The sequence below is a fragment of the Heptranchias perlo genome, chromosome 12 (genome assembly GCF_035084215.1).
Source record: "Heptranchias perlo isolate sHepPer1 chromosome 12, sHepPer1.hap1, whole genome shotgun sequence".
NCBI classification, from domain to species: Eukaryota; Metazoa; Chordata; class Chondrichthyes; order Hexanchiformes; family Hexanchidae; genus Heptranchias; species Heptranchias perlo.
The window spans coordinates 29,227,106-29,244,053 of record NC_090336.1 but is presented as its reverse complement, the minus strand read 5'-3'; the positions used below and the strand labels follow the sequence as shown (position 1 = coordinate 29,244,053).

General features: G+C 46.7%; 1 protein-coding gene across 1 annotated transcript in view; it reads left to right on the top strand.

Annotated features, from left to right (window-relative positions):
- Positions 1–390: 390 nt before the first annotated feature.
- LOC137327780 (aspartic and glutamic acid-rich protein-like) overlaps positions 391–16,948 on the top strand; it is a 63,831-nt gene continuing 47,273 nt past the window's right edge. Inside the window, exons 1-4 of the mRNA XM_067993586.1 lie at positions 391–497; positions 2,509–2,823; positions 3,681–3,782; positions 4,536–4,613. Coding sequence (XP_067849687.1) covers positions 485–497; positions 2,509–2,823; positions 3,681–3,782; positions 4,536–4,613 — 508 coding nt within the window. The 5' untranslated portion in view covers positions 391–484. The remainder of the gene's footprint in view (positions 498–2,508; positions 2,824–3,680; positions 3,783–4,535; positions 4,614–16,948) is intronic.

Genomic DNA, 16,948 nt, shown 5'->3' with positions numbered 1-16,948 from the left:
ATACTTTGTAGCAATCAGTTTTCAAATGTCTTTTTTTGTTGTGTGGAACAACAGCTAAAAATTTTAAAACTCCTTCTATAATTTTGCATCTATTTCAAATAAAAGGTACTTTTATATGTATTAATTTTTTAAAATATTAAATTATTTTTAAGGCACTTTAGAATTGGAGATATTTCCCTCTCCGCTGGAAGTTTCGGTAAATGAAGATGCTCTTCTAAAATGCAGAGTAACTGGCTACAATAAACCAGAACTTGACCTCAAACATGTAGCTGTTGAATGGGTTTTTGAATCGCAAGTAAAGAGAAGAGTGTATATATTTGATGGAGGGAAACATTCCCCAGAGAGAAATGGAGCAAAGATTTCTGACGCCGCTTTACGGAAAGGAAATGCTTCACTTTACCTTCCAAATGTACAACTTAATGAAGAAGGAAAATACACCTGCATTGTTTTCGTTACTCCCCAGAAAGAACAAAAGAGTTCAGTAATGCGAGTATCAGGTAAGAGAGAAAAATCATTTTTCTGCTTTGTTATATAATTTCCCGTTACATTCACAGTACTGGGCATTTGCTGCTATAAGCAATAATATTTGTTTGCAACCTAAAAATGGCAACATTGTTTTGCAAACATCAACATTCTGGCTTCCCTGATGACACAATGAGCATACCAGTCAGTAACTGAGCGATACAGACCATGAAGAATGCAGTCTTTACAAAGTTAACCAACCTCAGTTGGGGCAGCAATCAGGCTGCTAGATTTGGCCTCAGTAAACATAAGTTAAGGGAAGGAAAATTCGTCTGGGATTCTGGTCCTGATTACAATGCAGAAACCACTTCTGGAAGTGTGTGTAAAGTGAGGAAATACCCTTTACTGTCAAATAGCCCGCTAACACTCACATCAAGCCTAATTCATTAATAAGTACCACTTGGGAAGGTACTGGAGGTGGCCAACACCCATAAAGTCAAATCCCACGAATGTGTCAAAGCCTTCAGCGAAAGAGGGGAACAAATCAAGAAAGGAAAAAATGGGGAAAAAAAGGACTTTAACAACAAAAAAACATTGGTATAACTTCTTTAATGTAACAAAACAACCCATGGCACTTTAGGAGACAAGCAAGGGAAAGAAACGTAAAGCACGGTAAATGAGAACGATTTTGAAGGTAGTGAAAGAGATCACAAGGTGAAGAGATTCAGGGAGAGAGTTCCAGAGTTCAGGGCTGTGGTGATGAGAATCTCTACCATGGATAAGGAGGGGAGAATGAGGGAAGGAAGGGATGGAATTCGTTCCCTGAATGACCAGTGAGTGAGGTTAGCCATCTCATTATGCACGGCAACGCCTGTGACCCGGGGAATAGCCATGATGCTTATTCTTAATCCAGGATATCTGCACTGATCAGCCAGAGCAAGGTGATAGGGTGGGTGATAGGAGACCAGGGTACCAGCTTCAGCCTTGCATTTCAAAATCCAAGTACTGAAGCAGAAAACAGATTCAGTGAGGCCTTGGGTACTATCAGGATCATTGTGGAACAGACCATCGGGGAGCCCTGCAGTATAGTCCAGCAGGATGTCCAGAATTCTAGTGGTTTGTTGCATCTTCCATAATTTCGCTGTTACAAGGGGATTGGGCCTTCCAAACATAGGAGATGAAGACAAAGAAGGTGTTGAAGACTAATCCCCTGCTCATAATGAAGAAGCCCAGGAGAAAGAAGGGGTGGGCCAGCACCACATGTCCCCAGGCAAGAGGTCATCATCCAATGTAGAGGGTGCCCTCCATCCGCATGACACAATAAAACCCTTTACAGTCCCTTGCCTTGCGCTCAGAAAACCGTTCAGCTAATCTGTAATACCTCTGATATTATCTCTGGAAGAGGGCAATTACAAACATCAATCACCAAAAGCAGGGATGACAGGAGGCCTTCCTGGGAAGAAATACACATGTATACAAAGTTACCAGAAAAGTACCATATTATCCTTTCATTGTGCCCTACTACCACTACTACTACGACCACTTATCACTGTGACTAACCCATGTGACAAACTGTTTCCATATTTGATCTTAATCTCCTATGTGGAGCTACTTCAGTGTCATGAGGTTGTGAGGTTTGCAGCTGGGACTGTGTCAATGGAGGATTGAGGTTTCGCTCGTCACAGTGGAGCTGATGTTCTTGAAATTGGTGGAGGGCTGAGATTAGGTGGCAATCCAGTGGGATTCCTTTTCACCTGATTTCTTTGTCTTCTACACCCCATCTGCATGCCAAAAATAGATGTAAACAGGGAATATTTGGACACAAAAACCATCCCCCACAGTGTTTCCAACAAAGATGGGAAGAAATTTGAAAAGAAAACCAAGAAAAAGGTATGAAGGGAGTGAAGGACAGAAGAAGCAGTGCAGTAGCTTTTCTGATATAACTAGGTTGTATTTTTCTGGTTTCTCAGAGCAAGAATCAGTAAGATCTAGCTTGATATATGGTAATGTACTAATGACTCCCATATCCTGTTCTCTCTTACACAGCCCAACCAAAAGTCAGCACTTCCACACAAAAAGTTATGACTGCAAATGGTACAGAAACCTTTGTGACATGTGATGTTAAGGAATTTTATCCTAAGCAGATTGATATCAGTTGGTTAAAGTTATCAAATGGAAAAATGGAAAATATTTCAACAAGTCAACCCACTGAGGATCTAGTTATGAACAGTGATGGGACATTCAGCATTTCCAGTAAAATAAGAATTGAACCAATGTTGGATGATCGTACTAAGTACAGATGTGTGGTGATGCATAAAACATTCCCTGACAATTTTGCACTGGAAACTGACCCAGTTGAAGGTAAGATCTGGTTAAAGAAGAGTACAGCTTTCATTTCTAATTTCTTTTCTTTCAATAATGATGCTCCCATGGCATTCCTCACACATAGCATCCAGAAATTACCAGCCATCTGCTTCTGGAGCAGACATCAGCTTTTCAGGCCCCAGGTCACATTGTTCACGTGGGCCCTGGAAAACTGCTGATCTGAGACTAGTTGGACTTGCCTCATAATACATTGTGGCTTTCTTCTGCACTGCACAACGTTTTTTAATACTTTGTAAAAATAGAATTTATGAGACTGATATGTTGTGTTCTATATTCAGGATAGTTCAACTCAATTTTTAGGAGAACTGAAGCAATCAGGGTTGGTTGAAATCAGGGTGTAAACTTTGTCTTGTCATCCTTGTAGAATTTTCTGTTTGCATGGCCCTGTCAGTTATTGAAGTCCAAGAAAGTTACCCTTTCTTTTTTCTGAAGTTCTATGTATTTTTCTCCTTTACTTGAATCTCTATCGTTCCACTTCCCTCAATCAGCTCTTCAGTCAATTAGCATTACCTCAACACGGCTCCCTATTTTGTGCATGTCAAGTTTAGGGATAGTTTACATACTATAGCTTGTCTTAACAAAGTGCACATAAAAAGGGATAGTCAAGGACAAAAAAGCAGCTACAATGCCTAAACTCTGGACTCTGTTGCGCCCATTTCACACCTGAAAAACAGACACAATGCATGCCAATTTCTATCCCATTTTGTAGAAGGTAATGAACAGATCTGATTAATAGAACAGGATAGTTATAAATTCTAATGAATGTATGCAAATGACACAATTTATTTATTGACAAGTTTTCAAAGAGCTGTGTATGTTTTATACTTTAGCAGAATCATTACAAATTGGACCAATTATTGGAGGCATCTGTGGATTTGTTGTGCTGATTTGTGCAGCATGTTTAGGAGTTTATATCTGGAAGAAAAAATGTAACGGTAATGTCCTTTTCATCTTCATAAAGAACAACTACAAATATTAAAATAAAAACTACCAGGTTATTAACCTCTTGCATGCCAATTTGTTTAAAGATGGTCAATATTTGTTGTTATTGTACTGAACTGTAGAAAAAGTAATGATTTCTTAACAAATAATCACAATTTGTGTATTGTCTTTTTCTCTAACAATCCATTTGACTAACATTGACTGGCCTCATTATGATAATCTAACAAGATATAAGCTAAAATGGTGATTAAATATTATGGGTTGGTGTTGAAGTAGGGTCTATCAGCTGAAAAAAAGAAGTCTTTACTTCACTTGGCAGGTGTGGAAGGTATTTCATGTATTAATACAGAGTCTTTAATATGTAGCTTGCTTACATTTCAAGAAATAATTTTCCTTATTATCCATGTGGACATCACATAGCGAATACTATAAAAAGGCGGAGTATAAAAATGTTTGAAATTAAAAACCATATGAAAAGCCACCCCTTTTAATTATTTGCACAACATGAGGAAATGGGACAGCAATGGAAGAACTTGTGAAATTTATTATTTGAACTATGAATGAATTTTTCCTTTTTAAGTTGATAACGTCAAGTTAATTCTTGTTTCACATATGTACGATAGGGAGATTAAATTAGGATCTAGAATGATGTACTTAAAAAAATTGTCACATTCAGGAACTAGCTGCTGTGGATTCAGATCAGTTTGTGTGCTGGCTAATATATTTTCACTGCATTGTTGTTTAAGGACAAACAAAACCACAGGAAAGTGAAGATGCCACTGGCAAACCACTTCTTGAAAAGAAAGTTCCTCAATCTGAAAGAGGTAATTCATTAACCAGAATAATTATGTCAACTGCAAGATTTCCATTCTTATCAGTGCACTCTGAACACCCTCAGTCATATAATCTGTAACAGTGAGCATACAGATAACTTCAGAATGGATTTGAATGGGAGAGAGAGGGTCCAAATTTCATTCTCCAGATTCATAGGGGTCGATTTTAGCACCCGCGATCGGGTGCATTCCTGGCGGGGGGGCCACAAAAATCGTGGATTCACGGGGCGGGTCAGGAGCCCGGCTTCAACCCGCCCACTTCCAGGTTTCCCACAGACGCACTGACATGCGCGCGCAGCCCCCGCATGTGGGACTCCTGCCGGCAATTAAAGCCGGCGGGGTGCCACTTAAGCTATTTATTTTGGTATTTCAGGTTGTTTACAGACCTGATAAATGAGATATTTTAGGAGGGTTGGAATTTTACAAACAACTGGGACTGTTTCCCGTACTGGGGGAAACACTCCCAGTTCAAAAGGACGTGTTGCAGCCATCAGCCTGTGGCAGCTGCAAAGGTTCATTTGACAGGTGGTGGGGGGAGACCCTCACTCATTGCAGGAGGCCACTCTCACTTTGGACAAGGTTTGGCCTCCACCACCCTCCTCCTAACAATAAAATTCACCAACTTGCACACTTACCCCGGTGTCCAGACACATGTACCTACCTTGCGGACCCCCTCAGATGTACATCTTCCGGATGGGGGACGCCGTAGCTGCAGTCATGACTTCCTCGGAGGGCGAACAGCATCACCAGCCTCGCCGGCCACGCCGTCCACCTCTGACACGTGGAGCTCCACAACACAGTGCTGTGACACATCCACCTGCACAGCAGGAGGGAGGGCAACCGCAGAGAGAGATGCATCACAGAGGGCACTACCCTCTCCACAGGGTCCACAGATCGAGGCTCAGCTTCCTGGACCTCTCTGAGCAGCAGTACACACGGAGGCTCAGAGTCATTCGACATGTAGTCGTGGACATCTGCAGCCTCCTTCATGCCGAGCTGCTCTCGGCTGGCCGGAGCACCATCTTCTTACCTGTCACTGTCAAAGTCACCTCTGCCCTCAACAACTTCTCCTCTGCATCCTTCCAGGGTGCCACCGGGGACATCGCCGACGTCGCTTAGTCGTCTGCACAAAAGAGCCCTGCAAATACACCTACACCCACTCTGCAGTGACACAATGGGTGGCATCAGGTGTGGGTCTTCATTGTGATCCTCCGGAAAGGGCGTTATTGCACAAACCAGACAAGATTCGCAAAAAGGTGGCAGTAGTGGTGACAATATAATATGTTTTGTGAGTTGGTCAGAAATTAAATATAGGTAAAAACCATGACAAACCCTCAAACACCCTTGTGCATCCCCTTCATGCTCACGACACGTTTGCCTTACGCTGCCTACTGCACATATGTGATGCATGCCCTGTGGCTGCAGCACAGGTAGTGGCAGGTTGAGTGAGGCTGACTGTGAAAGAGATGCATGAGAGGGTAAGTATGAGATAGAGCCATGAGATTGTATGAGGATTGGGTTGAGTGGTAGTGGCGGGATGAGTACTGGCGAGGTGAGTAAGTGCAGGTAAGATGAGGATGAGGTTTGAGTGGGTGTGAGGGGTGATGTGACAGAGTAGTGTTGGCAATGCAGAAGGAGATGTGGGGTGGGGGCAGTGATGTGGCAGACGGAGTGTAGGGGAATGAGTAAGTGTACTCACTTTGCCTGACCTACTAATGTCATTTCAGCGCCTCCTGCACTGTATGCAGGTGGGCGATATGTTGGTGGTGCAGGTGACCTCCTCTGCCACCTCGAGCCAGGCCTTCTTGGTGGCAGAGGCAGGCCACTTCCTCCCCCCCACCGGGGGGAAGATCTCTGTCCTCCCCCTCCTCCTCACCCCATCCAATGATACCTGGAGTGAGGCATCATTAAACCTGGGAGCAGCCTTCCCCCAGGGCTGCTCCATCCTGTAATTTTTCCTATTTCTTGCAGCGTCAGTCAGTGGAGGACTGCCCCTTTAAATAGAGCTCCTCCAGCTGACAGACCTTACTGTGCATGCGCAGTCCGCCCGACACGCAGCTTAGCAGCGGGGAACCCGGAAGACCAGGTAAGTGGATCCAATCAGCCTGCGATTGCGTTCGGGGCAGACTGATTTCACCGGGCGCGTTACACACGCGCCCAATCGCCCCCCCACCGCCGTGAACCCGCCGCCCCGGTAATATCGGGCCCAAAGGGGCTGATGTAAAAATTTGCTGTAAACCCCATACTTCCAAGATCCCTTGATCTACCTCTGTGTGGACGTTTTATTGTGTCGAGGGACTGAAAGCTCATCGAGGGCATCCAATGTTGTGATGTCTGTCCTGGAGATGCCGGTGATTGTCTGGTGTGGACAAATGTCAGGAGTCGCACAACACCAGGTTATAGTCCAACAGCTTTATTTGAAATCACAAGCTTTCGGAGCTTTGCTTCTTCACCTGACGAAGGAGCAAAGCTCCGAAAGCTTGTGATTTCAAATAAAGCTGTTGGACTATAACCTGGTGTTGTACGACTCCTTACATTGATAAATACTGAGTTAATGGAAAGCAAAATACTGCAGATGCTGTAAATCTGAAATAAAAACAGAAAATGCTGGAGAAGCTCAGCAAGTCAGGCAGTATCTGTGGAGAAAGAAAGAGTTATTGTTTCAGGTTGAAGACCTATCGTCAGAACAGGAAGATGTTAAAAGAGTTAAAGTTTTTAAGCAAGTACAGAGCCAGGGAAAGTGGGGGAGGGAGGGGAGGAAAGAACAAACGGGAAAGTCTGTGATCGGGTAACGGGCACGAGTGATTAAATGACAAAAGGGATGATGGTGCAGGCAAGGAAGGTGGTAATGGGACAGGTTAGGAAACAAAAGATTGATCAGGAGTAGCTGTAAATGGCAGCAGCAGAACCATTACCAACACTAGCTGACTGATAAAATGGGAGCAGTGGTTATGATCTGAAGTTATTGAAGTCAATGCTGAGTCCGGAAGGGGTTGTAAAGTGCGTAAACGAAAGATGAGGTGCTGTTCCTCGAGCTTACGTTGAACTTCATTAGAACAGTGTAAGAGGCTGAGGACAGAACGATCAGAGTAGGAGTGGGAAGGGAAATGGCAAGTGACCAGCAGATCAGGTTCACGCTTGCAGACAGAGTGGAGGTATTCAGCAAAGCGATCACCCAGTCTGTGTTTGGTCTCCCCAGTGTAGAGGAGACCGCATTGTGAGCAGTGGATACAGTTTACTAAATTGAAAGAAGTACAAGTAAACCGCTGTTTCACCTGAAAGGAGTGTTTGGGGCCCTGGGCAGTGGGAGGGGAGGAGATGAAAGGGCAGGTGTTGCATTTCCTGCGCTTGCATGGGAAGGTGCCGTGGGGAGGAGAGCGGGTGTTGGGGGTGATGGAAGAGTGGACCAAGGTGTCGCGAAGGGAACAGTCCCTTCGGAATGCTGAAAGGGGAGGGGAGGGTAAGATGTGTGCGGTGGTGGGATCACGCTGGAGGTGGCTGAAATGGCAGAGGGTGATATGTTGAATGTGGAGGCTGGTGGGGTGGAAGGTGAGGACAAGGGGGATCCTATCATGGTTCTGGGAGGGAATGGAAGGGGTGAGGGCAGAAGTGCGAGAAATAGAACGGACACGGTCGAGGGCCCTGTTGACTACAGTGGAGGGGAATCCTCGGTTGAGGAAATAGGAAGACATATCGGAAGCACTGGTGCGGAAGGTGGCATCGTCAGAACAGATACGACGGAGACAGAGAAACTGGCGGAAGGGAATAGAGTCCTTACAGGAAGCAGGGTGGGAGCAAGTGTGATCAAGGTAGCTGTGGGAGTCGGTGGACTTATAATAGATATTGGTTAATATTGATTGCTTTCAATCAATATCTATTATAAGGACATAATTAAGGACAAACAAAACCAAAGGAAAGTGAAGATGCCACTGGCAGGGAATTTTTAAAAAATTCATTCATGGGATGTGGCCGTCACTGCCAAGGCGAGCATTTATTGCCCATCCCGAATTGCCCATGAGAAGGTGGTGGTGAGCCACCTTCTTGAATCACTGCAGTCCGTGTCATGACGGTTCTCCCACAGCGCTGTTAGGAAGGGAGTTCCAGGATTTTGACCCAGCGATGGAGCAGGAATGGCGATATATTTCCAAGTCGAGATGGTTTGTAACTTGAAGGGGAACGTGCAGGTGGTGTTGTTCCCATGTACCTGCTGCTCTTGTCCTTCTAGGTGGTGGAGGTCATGTGTTTGGGAGGTGCTGTCGAAGAAGCCTTGGCGAGTTGCTGCAGTGCATCCTGTGGATGGTACACACTGCAGCCATGGTGCGCCGGTGGTGGAGGGAGTGAATGTTTCGGGTGGTGGATGGGGTGCCAATTAAGCAGGCTGCTTTGTCCTGGATGGTGTGGAGCTTCTTGAGTGTTGTTGAAGCTCTCCCCATCCAGGCAAGTGGAGAGTATTCCATCACACTCCTGACATGTGCCTTGTAGATGGTGGAAAGGCTTTGGGGAATCACTCGCCGCAGAATGCCCAGCTTCTGACCTGCTCTTGTAGCCACAGTATTTATATGGCTGGTCCAGTTAAGTTTGTGGTCAATGGTGACCCCCAGGATGTTGACGGTAGGGGATTCAGCGATGGTGCAGGGGAGGTGGTTAGATGCTCTCTTGATGGATGGTCATTGCCTGGCATTTATCTGGCATGAATGTTACTTGCCAATTATCAGCCCAAGCCTGGATGTTGTCCAGGTCTTGCTGCGGGTGGGCACGGATTGCTTCATTATCTGAGGGGTTGCGAATGGAACTGAACACTGCAATCATCAGCAAACAACTCACTTCTGATCTTATGATGGAGGGAAGGTCATTGATGAAGCAGTTGAAGATGGATGGGCCTAGGACACTGCCCCGAAGAACTCCTGCAGCAATGTTCTGGGGCTGAGATGGTTGGCCTCCAACAACCACGACCATCTTCCTTTATGCTAAGTATGACTCAAGCCAATGGAGAATTTTCCCTTGATTCCCAGTGACTTCAATTTTACTAGGGCTCCTTGATGCCACACTCAGTCAAACGCTGCCTTGATGTCAAGGGCAGTCACTCTCACCTCGCCTCTGGAATTCAGCCCTTTTGTCCACGTTTGGATCAAAGCTGTAATGAGGTCTGGAGCAGGTTATTGGTGAGTAAGTGCCGCTTGATAGCACTGTTGATGACTCCTTCCATCAGTTTGCTGATGATTGAGAGTAGACTGATGGTGCAGTAATTGGCCGGATTAGATTTGTCCTGCTTTTTGTGGACAGGACACACCTGGGCAATTTTCCACTTTGTCGCATAGATGCCAGTGTTGTAGCTGTACTGGAACAGCTTGGCTAGAGGCGCACCTAGTTCTGCAGCACAGGCTGTTGTTGGGGCCTATAGTCTTTGGTGTATACAGTGCACTCAGCCATTCCTTGATATCACGTGGAGTGAATCGAATTGGCTGAAGACTGGCTTCTGTGATGGTGGAGATCTCAGGAGGAGGCCAAGATGGATCATCCATTCGGCACTTCTGGCTGAAGATGGTTGCAAACACTTCAGCCTTGTCTTTTGCAATCAGGTGCTGGGCTCTGCCATCATTGAGGATGGAGATCTTCACGGATCCACCTCCTCCCGTCAGTTGTTTAATTGCCCACCACCATTCATGAGTGGATGTGGCACGACTTCAGGGCTTTGACCTGATCCGTTGGTTGTGGGATCACTTAGCTCTGTCTGCAGCATGCTGCTTCCACTGTTTAGCATACATGTCGTCCTGTGTTGTAGCTTCACCAGGTAGGCACCTCATTTTTAGGTATGCCTGCTGCTGCTCCTGACATGCTCTTCAACACTCCTCATTGAACCCGGGTTGATCCCCTGGCTTGATGGTAATGGTAGAGTGAGGAATATGCCGGGCCATGAGGTTACAGAATGTGGTGAAATACAGTTCTGCTATATAAACATAACTGAAAAGTTGGAAAGTAATTATTAATAATGAGTATGACAGTTTTCACTTTAAGATTCACAATAACTGGACATTTGGATCTGCTTCATTACACTTGGGCAGAGAAAGATTTGATACAATTGTTTTATTAACGAGGTATCAAAAATCCCTACTACCAGGTGCTTAAACTGAGATCTAGAATGACGTACTTTTAAAATTGACACATTCAGGTTGGTTTGTGTGCTGGCAAATATATTTTGACAGAAAATATCAAAGTATCCCTATCAGCAGGATAGCATAATGTTTCCTGATTCTGATTCTGACTGTCTCTGGGTTTGAAATGAGTGACTTTTCTTCGCTAGGCCCAACTGGCTGACTTACTGCCCCTGTATTGCTCTGTCCTTTCTCTTGTGTTTCCAGTAAGTGGGAGGGCTGTCCCTCTGACTTCTTCCCTTTTCAGTAATTCACCAGTGGATCTGTGAACCATAAGACCTTAAGAGATAGGAGCAGGAGTGGGCCATTTGGCCCCTCGAGCCTGCTCCGCCATTTAATGAGATCATGGCTGATCTGATTTTTACCACAACTCCACTTTCCCGCCCTTTCCCCATATCCTTTGACTCCCTTGCTGATCAAAAATTTGTCCAAGTCAGCCTTGAATGTATTCAATGACTCAGCTTCCACAGCTTTTTGGGGTAAAGAATTCCAAAGATTCATGACTCTCTGGGAGAAGAAATTCCTCCTCATTTCTGTCTTAAACGGGCGACCATTTATTCTGAGACTAAGCCCCTTAGTTTTAGATTCCCCCATGAGGGGTAACATCCTCTCAGCATCTACCCGACCGAGTCCCCTCAGAATCTTGTATGTTTCAATAAGATCTCCTCTCATTCTTCTAAACTCCAATGAGTATAGACCCAATCTGTTCAAACTTTCCTCAAAAGACAACCCTTCCATGCTTGGAATCAACCTAGTGAACCTTCTCTGAATGCCTCCAATGAAAGTATATCCTTCCTTAAATAAGGGCCCCAGAACTGTATGCATAACTCCAGGTGTGATCTCACCAGCACCCTGTACAGTTGTAGCATGACTTCTCTGCTTTTATACTGCATCCTCCTAGAAATAAAGGCCAATATTCCGTTTGCCTTCCGGATTACCTGCTGACTTTTTGGGCTCGATTTTAGGATCGGGTTACCTGCGGGTTTCCAGCGGGGGGGCCCCGAAAATCCCGATCTCCGATCACGTGACCGGATTCGGACGAAATCCCGGCCACTTCCGGGTACCGCGCTGACGTGCGGGGCTGCGCGCGAAAGCCCCGCTGGTGGGAATCCCGCAGGCAATTAAAGCCAGCGGAGTTCCACTTGAGAGCACTTAACTTGCTCGTTGTGGTCACTTAATGAGCTGAAGCAGCTGTCAAAAGAGGAAGTGTGGGATTTTAGGTTCAAAGCAGTCAGTTTCCCACACTGGGGGAAACAGGACCCTTCAAACCAGGCGTGTTGCAGCCAGCAGCCTGTGGCAGGTGCCAAGGTGCACTCCACGGGGGAGAGCCCTCACCCACGCACGAGGCCACCGCGTCACATAGGGCAACCCCTGCCCCCCACCACCCCCCGGCCAAGCCAGAGGACAGACCGACACGAAACCGCAGCCCCAGTCCGAGGACCCACACACCTACCCTGCACAACCCCTCAGACCAACACCTGCCAGTTGGGTGGTGTATGGACACCCTCGGAGGACGAAGAGCATGACCACCACCAGCAGCCTCGCAGTCCACGCCGTCCGCCGCAGAGACGTGGATCCCCCCAACACGGTGTGGTTGCACGCCCACCTGCACAGCAGGAGGGAGGGCTACCGCAGAGAGAGACACGTCGCAGAGGGCACTACCCTCGCCACAGGGTCCACAGACCGAGGCGCAGCTCCCCGGACCTCTCCGAGCAGCAGTGCACAGGGAGGCGCAGATTCGCTCGACATGTAGTCGTGGAGATCTGCAGCCTCTTTCATGCCGAGCTGCTCCTGGCTGGCCCCAGCACCAACTGCTTACCTGTCGCTGGCAAAGTCACCACTGTCCTCCACACCTTCTCCTCCGCATCCTTCCAAGGTGCAGCCGGCTACACCGCCGATGTCTCTCAGTCGTCTGCGCGGACGAGCCCTGCAAATACACCTGCACCTACTCTGCAGTAACACAATGGGTGGCATCAGTGGTGGGTCCTCATAGTGATACCCAGGAGTGGGCATTATTGGACACAATGGACAGGATTCGCGGAGACATGGCAGTGGTGGTGTCAATATAATGTGTGCTGTTTGTGGCTCTGAAATTCAATATGGGTAACACCCATGACAAACCCTCAGACACCCTTGTGCACCCCCTTCATGCTGACGAGACGTTTGCCTTACCCTGCCTACTGCACATATGTGATGCATGCCCTGTGGCTGCAGCACAGGTGGTGGCAGGTTGAGTGAGGCTGGCCGTGAGGGAGATGCACGAGAGGGTGAGTATGGGATGGAGCCATGAGATTGTATGAGGATTGGGTCGCGTGTTAGTGGCAGGATGAGTACTGGCGAGGTGAGAAGGTGGAGGTAAGATGAGGATGGGGTGTGAGTGGGCATGAAGGATGATGTGACAGAATAGTGTTGGCGGTGCCGAAGGAGATTTGGGGTGGGGGCAGTGTTGTGGCAGACGGAGTGTAGGGGAAAGACTTCGTGTTCTCACTGTGGCTGACCTACTGCGGTCATTGCAGCACCTCCTGCACTGTATGCAGGTGGGCGATATGTTGGTGGCGCAGGTGACCCCCTCTGCCACCTCGAGCCAGGCCTTCTTGGTGGCAGAGGCAGGCCGCTTCATCCCGCCCGCCAGGGGGAAGATCTGTGTCCTCCCCCTCCTCCTCACCCCATCTGATGATACCTGGGGTGAGGCATCATTAAACTGGGAGCAGCCTTCCCCCTGGGCTGCTCCATGCTGCAATTTGTCCCATTGGTTGCAGCATCTGTCAGTGGAGGACTGCCCCTTTAACTAGAGAGCCTCCAGCTGACAGATCGTACTGCGCATGCGCAGCCCGACCGACGCGCAGGCCAGCGCCGTGGACCCCGGAGGAGCAGGTAATTGGATCCTATTAGTGGATTGCCTGCTACGATCGCGTGGGCAACCCACTAATTTCGCCGTTCGCGTTTTCGACGCTCCCGGAGGACCACCCGCTGGGAACCCGCAGGCCTGCTAAATTCGAGCCCTTTGTGTTTCATGTATGAAGATACCCAGATCCCTCTGTACTGCAGCATTTTATTGTATTTCTCCATTCAAATAATATTTTGCTTTTTTAATTTTCCTCCCAAAGTGGATGACTTCACATTTTCCCACATTATAATCCATCTGCCAAATTTTTGCCCATTTGCTTAACTTGTCAATATCTCTTTGCAGACACTTTGGGGGTGATTTTAGGAGGCAAATGCGGGTGTGTTGAGGGTGGGGGAGCTCCAAAAATTGCGCAAATCCCATTCGGTTTCGGAAGCTGACTCCAACCTGCCGGCTTTCGAGTTTCCCAGGGATCCACCTGTGTGCACACGGGCTACCCGAAAACGGAAGTCCTGCCGGCAATTAAAGCCGGCGTGATGACAATTAAAGAGCCAAATGTACCTCATTGAGGTACTTAAGGCAATTTACCTGTGACAGAATAAGTGATTAGAAAGATTTTTAACTTACCTGGGCGGCTTGCCCATTGCTTCTGATTCACGCCTGGTGAAACCAGGAGTGAAGGGCCGGAACAAGAAATTAATTAAATTAAATAAAGAAAAATGCAAATAAAGAAACACTAAATGCACCTACCTTTGAAACCTGCTCCAATGTCTCCTGCTCCGATGTCCCCCCGATCTCATCCTCCCATTCTCCCCCCGATCTCACCCTCTCGATCTCCCCCCCGATTTCCCCTGATCTCCCCCCAATCTCACAGTCCCGATCCACCCCGATCTTCCCCTCTGTCACCCCGATCTTCCCCTCTCCCCACCGATCTTCCCCTCTCCCCCAACCCCGGTCTTACAGTCCATTGCCGGATCTTCCATTCACCCCCCGCCCCCCCACCGTCTTCCAGTCCAGCGCCGGATGACGTCTGGCTCTCTCCCTTTCTCGCGCCCCCCTCCCCCCGCCTCGCGTTGCAGCTCCTGATGGCAGCCAACCTGTCAATCAGGTTAGCTGCCGGGCATGAAACCCGGAGAGTACGTTAACCACTATCAGTCAACGTGCGAGCGCGTCAGAAATCGTAAGTTTGGTTCATGCGGGTTTGCCACGTGCCCAATCGCCCCCCCACCCTCCTCCTCCCCGCTGCCATCCACCTCCCCGCTAATATCGGGGCCTTTGTGTCTTCATCGCAACTTGCTTTTCCAACTATCTTTGTATCATCAGCAAATTTGGCCACAATACACTCTGTTCCTTCATCCAAGTCATTGATATATATTGTAAATAGTTGAGGCCCCAGCACTGATCCCTGCGGCACCCCACTAGTTAGGAATTGCCATTTTGAAAATGACCCTTTTATCCCGACTCTTTGTTTTCTGTTAGTTAGCCAATCCTCTATCCGTGCCAGTATATTACCCCCAATACCGTGAGCATTTATCTTGTGCAGTCACCTTTTTTATGTGGCACCTTATCGAATGCCTTTTGGAAATCCAAATATACTGCATCCATTGGTTCCCCTTTATCCACCCTGTCTGTTACTTCCTCAAAGAACTCTAATAAATTTGTCAGACATGATTTCCCCTTCATAAAACAATCTTGACTCTCCTTAATTGTATTATGAGTCTCCAAATGTCTTGCTACTACTTCCTTAATAATGGATTCTAGCATTTTCCCATTGGCAGATGCTAACTGATCTATCGCTACCTGCTTTCTGTCTCACTTCCTTCTTGAATGTTACGTTTGCGGTTTTCCAATCCGCTGGGACCTTTCCAGAATCTAATGAATTCTGGAAGATTACAAGCAATGCATCCACTATCTCTGTAGCCACTTCCTTTAAGACCCTCAGATGCAAGCCATCAGGTCCAGGGGGCTTGTCAGCCTTTAGACGCATTAGTTTACCAAGTACATTTTCTCCAGTGATAGTGGTTGTTTTTAGTTCCTCCCTCCCCTTTGCCCCTTGATTATCTACTATTATTGGTATGTTATTAGTGTCTTCTACTGTGAAGACAGATACAAAATATCTGTTCAATTCCTCTGCCATTTCCTTGTTTTCCATTATTATTTCCCCAGTCTCATCCTCTAAGGGACCAATGTTTACTTTAGCTACCCTCTTCCTTTTTATGTACTTGTAGAAGCTTTTATTCTCAGTTTTATATTTCTCGCTAGTTTACTCTCATAATTTATTATCTCCCTCTTTATTATTCTTTTTGTCATCCTTTGCTGGTTTTTAAAGTTTTCCCAATCTTTGTGCTGACCAATAATCTTTGCCACATTGTATGCCTTTTCTGTTAACCTGATTGCATCCTTAACTCCCTTAGTTAGCCATGGTTGGTTCACCCTTTTTGTGGAGTCTTTCTTCCTCACCGGGATATATTGTTGTTGCAAGTCATAAAATATCTTTTTAGTTGTTTGCCACCATCATACAGTCCTGAATACACTCTATGAACTCCTCCTCAGGGCTACTTTTGCCAATTTTGATTTGTCTAATCTATGTGAAAGTTAAAATCACCCATGATTATTGCATTACCTTTTTACAAGCCCCCCCTATTTCCTGATTGATATTTTGCCCTATGGTGTAGCTATTGTTAGGGGGCCTGTATACTACTCCCACCAGTGATTTCTTTCCCTTGCTATTACTTACCTCCACTCAAATTGATTTAAGAACATAAGAACATAAGAAATAGAAGCAGGAGTAGGCCAATCGGCCCCTCGAGCCTGCTCCGCCATTCAATAAGATCATGGCTGATCTGATCCTAACCTCAAATCTAAATTCATGTCCAATTTCCTGCCCGCTCCCAGTAACCCCTAATTCCCTTTACTTCTAGCAAACTGTCTATTTCTGTTTTAAATTTATTTAATGATGTAGCTTCCACAGCTTCCTGGGGCAGCAAATTCCACAGACCTACTACCCTCTGAGTGAAGAAGTTTCTCCTCATCTCAGTTTTGAAAGAGCACCCCCTTATTCTAAGATTATGCCCCCTAGTTCTAGTTTCACCCATCCTTGGGAACATCCTTACCGCATCCACCCGATCAAGCCCCTTCACAATCTTATATGTTTCAATAAGATCGCCTCTCATTCTTCTGAACTCCAATGAGTAGAGTCCCAATCTACTCAACCTCTCCTCATATGTCCACCCCCTCATCCCCGGGATTAACCGAGTGAACCTTCTTTGTACTGCCTCGAGAGCAAGTATATCTTTTCTTAAGTATGGACACCAAAACTTTATGCAGTA